General features: G+C 50.3%; 1 protein-coding gene across 1 annotated transcript in view; it reads left to right on the top strand.

Moving 5' to 3' along the window:
- The first annotated feature begins 957 nt into the window (after positions 1 to 957).
- The window catches only part of TEF (TEF transcription factor, PAR bZIP family member), a 161,271-nt gene continuing 158,071 nt past the window's right edge, over positions 958 to 4,157 (top strand). Inside the window, exon 1 of the mRNA XM_078683076.1 lies at positions 958 to 1,837. Within this exon, the coding sequence (XP_078539202.1) occupies positions 1,774 to 1,837 (64 nt within the window). The 5' untranslated portion in view covers positions 958 to 1,773. The remainder of the gene's footprint in view (positions 1,838 to 4,157) is intronic.

The following is a 4,157-nucleotide window of genomic DNA, read 5'->3' on the forward strand; positions in this document are numbered from 1 at the left end:
GAGAAATAGCTTATCTTTGAAAGAAAAAAAGTTCTCTTTTAGGGCTATGGTGGCACACTCAATGATGAAAGCTTTGGGTGTCTGGTAATCCCATTCGATGGAATCTAGAGATTCTTCCAGGACTTTGATGGTGTCGTCCTGGGGGATGCTCGTGTAGAGGCTCTCTACATCAAGAGTTACTAGGGTGACTGAGTTCTCTGTGAACGTCACCTCTGATAGTAATCGTAAGAGGCTCTTAGTATCTTTGATTTTTGTATTTCGCTTGAGGTATGCGAGGGGTTTTATGTGCTCTGTGTGTGGTTATAGCAAACCAGTCTGCTGTGGTGGTGGGTGTCCGCTTTTATATGAGTGTCTAACGTGTGGTGTGACGCAGGCGGGCAAATAGAGCTAAATTTCGGGGGTGGGGGGTGGGGGGGGGGTTGAAAAATATTCCAAGGGGGGCTAATTCTTCGAACCATAGACAGAGTGGCTGTAAAATGGGGTGAAAACACAACAAAAGCCTCATTTACAAGTAGATGGTCTTTTAAAGACCTGTTAAGTATTCGGGTGCGGCTGCAATTATATTGTCGCCAGCTCCCGAAGCTGTCTCTGCCCGGGCTGACTCACACGGGGGAGGGGGGGGGGAAGGGGGGCTGAAGCCCCGTGAGCCCAATGGGTGTTGCGCGCCTGGGTGTGAGTAGCTTTGGGGTGTTATATGGTGGTCTCTGGTGTGGGCGGGATGAGTGCGTGGCTGTATGAAAGTGCATGTTTTTGTATGCGGGCGTTTGCCTTCATGTGTGCTTGCGTTACAGACTGGGAGGATTTTCGGCTCCTGTTGTGTTTGCTTTGATATGTCCTTCTGTTTACAGTTGCTGTGCGTCCTGTTCGAGTCGCTGTAAAAGGAGGGGGGCGCATGCGCTCTGCTCCCCGCTCCCCCCGCCCACTCCCAAGTGGTCATATGACCAGCCCCTACCTTGTAAAAGTTAGATAACGACACAGCTGAGGAACGATTGTCCGAGACGCATGGGCGACGGGGGAAGGAACACTCTGACTTATAAGCACGCCCTTCCATGACCAGCACCATTATTTCTCACGTCTAGGGATCACCATTTGCCTCTAGCACCCTCATTTAAAATACTCCCGTCTCTTCTTTGGATATGCTGGCAGCCGCAGCAACAGGAGTACCCTCATGCCATGGTCCCTGCTGGTAACTCCAAGAGGAAACCCTGTGACGTGGTCTCTACTGGCAGCACCAGAACGGACGAGCCCACCTCCGACAAGCGGGCAGAACCCCTAGTCTCTCCGCCCTGAGAAGAGCACCCCTCAATTGTCACTCTGACGCCTAGAGTGGAATAGCTCCTCAGAGGAACACCCCCTGTGAATTGGCCCCTTCCCGCTTGGGAGGAGGTCCCCTAGCCGGAGCACCCTGAACTTCGGGACCCTGAGCAGCAGCAGAGCACCCCTATAAATAATTTAAAGTTACTTTAGCTCTGTTGGCGCTCGCGCCTCGCACATCGAAGAGCTTCCCTTGCGACCTGTTCTCGGCTAGCAGCCTCAACCCCAGTAAGATATCCCCACCCCCTGAGAGTAGCACCCCTCCCCCCCTGAGAGAAGCAACCACCCTGACCGGTACAGTCACCCTAAGCGTCCCGTCGGATCCGCCACTTGACAGGAGTACAGACAACCAAAAGGCTCAAGAGGAACTCCTTCCCGCCGCGAGGAGTGTGCCGACCTCAGGTTCGCCCCCACACCAGCAGCACCTCTATTCCAGGAGCCCCCCTTCTTTCCGCCGCCATGGACTTTCCCGAGGCGCTGAAGTCGCTGCTAGACTTCATCCCTCCATGGGACGGCCAGACAGGTAGGACCCGAGAAGTGTGAGCAAACCGTGTGTGCATGTCAGAAAGTAGTGCTTCTGTGCTGTTAATCACTGCACTGGCACCCACCCCCTGCTTGCAGTAAGATACAGAGTGGAAGTGATCCTTGGGAGACGATAATGCGTGTATGGGACCGTGAAGACTTAGGAAAGTCTTTGCATAGCTCCAAATTCCATACGGGAGGGGTTTAAAAGTTAATTTATGTTCGTTCTGTGCGATGGATACATTTGAATATTCAGCCTTTAGCGTCAAAAGACCTTGGGGCAGATTTACAATAACCGTTATTGTACGTCAGGGCTCCTCCACCATGGATGCGCCGCATTTACAATGACGCATCTGTGCCGTAATGGCGGCGCATTGCTGGAGTTGCGACGCAGCTCCAGCAAGGCTCCGGGGTGCCCTATCTGTACAATGCTGCGTCAATCCTTAAGCCTGCTTGAAGCAGGCATAGGGTTTTGACGTAGCATGGGCTTAAAAGTGACTGAGTAAAATCTTGTAGATTTCGCTCAGCCACTTAGGAGGCGTTCCTTCCGCTGGTACACCCCCAGCGCCGGAACGCCTACTTCTGGCTCAGGGCTTTACAACATGACGCATCTCCCAGATGCGTCACGTTGTAAATACCCAACACACCGTCTCTTTTGCGCCGCCGCTGCGACACAATAGTGACGCAACAGCGGTGTAAAAGAAGTGCAAGGGGCTTGTAAATCTGCCCCTTTATCTGTATGATAGCGCTTCACAAGCTCGTTCATCTCAGTATTTATATACACAGCAGTGCCTACACTGCACCATGCAACACAGCAAGAAAAAAACGTGAAATAATTGCTAAATTGGATTTTCTTTTATCAGACACAACCACAGATGAAAAAGTAGCCGTAGATAATTTAAAGTGCTTGCTGTCGTTTAATGTGAATGAACAAAGCATAAAGATCAACAATGTTCAAAAGATGTATACAGTTTCAAGAAAGAAATACACTTTTCTTTTTTGTTGGACTCATTCTATGCTTAACAGCAGTCCAACAACTTTGGTCAGCTCAAACCTTCGTGTAGATGTAAAAAAATGTTTTTAGGTCTCGCATGACCCAGCGCTTGCGCTGGGCGGGCCAGACCTTAAGTAAGAACGGCTTCAAAAAATTCTACCACCGGCTACAGCTTGCAGTGCATGTGCGCGGGCGCCCGGTTAAGAGCAGAGGTGCCATATGGCAAACCTCGTCATGCTCATTAAGTGCCCGCAATCACTTTCAATTTCGCCCGAGATCACATTCGTGGCGCCCCTTTGATGTTCGAAGAACATCAAAGAACATGTTGTGTAATGCTTTGCTGCTGCCCATTTGACTTACAACGTGCTTTCTCTTTCCACAAACTCGATGTTTGTGTTCCTTTATTTTGAGATGCTTTTAGTATTACTGTCACACACACACACACAACCACATGCACAACCACACACACACAACCACAACCACACACATAACCACACACACACAACCCCACACACACACAACCACACACAACCACACACAACCACACACAACCACACACACACATACACACAACCACACACACACAACCACAACCACACACATAACCACACACATACACACAACCACACACATACACACAACCACACACACAACCACACACACAACCATACACACAACCACATGCAACCACACACACACAACTACACACATAACCACACCCAACTGCACACACACTCAACCACACAACCAGACACACACACACAACCACACACACAACCACACACACAACCACACACACAACCACACACACAACCACACACACAACCACACACACAACCACACACACAACCACACACACAACCACACACACAACCACACACACAACCACACACACAACCACACACACAACCACACACAACCACACACACACACACACACAACCACACACACACACACACAACCACACAACCACACACACACCCACACACACATAACCACACACACAACACCACACACACAACCACACACAACCAAATGCACACAACCACACACATACACCACACCCAACCAAACACAGAAACACACACAACCATACAGACACACAACCATACACACAACCAAACACACAACCACACACCCACAACCACACACACGCAACCACAAACACACAACCACACACACACAACCACACACACACAACCACACACAACCACACACAACCACACACACCACCACCACACACAACCATAAACAACCACACCCAACCTCCCACACACCCAACCTCCCACACACCCAACCTCCCACCCACCCACAACCACACCCACCC

Source organism: Lissotriton helveticus, chromosome 1_1, assembly GCF_964261635.1.
Source record: "Lissotriton helveticus chromosome 1_1, aLisHel1.1, whole genome shotgun sequence".
Taxonomy (NCBI): domain Eukaryota; kingdom Metazoa; phylum Chordata; class Amphibia; order Caudata; family Salamandridae; genus Lissotriton; species Lissotriton helveticus.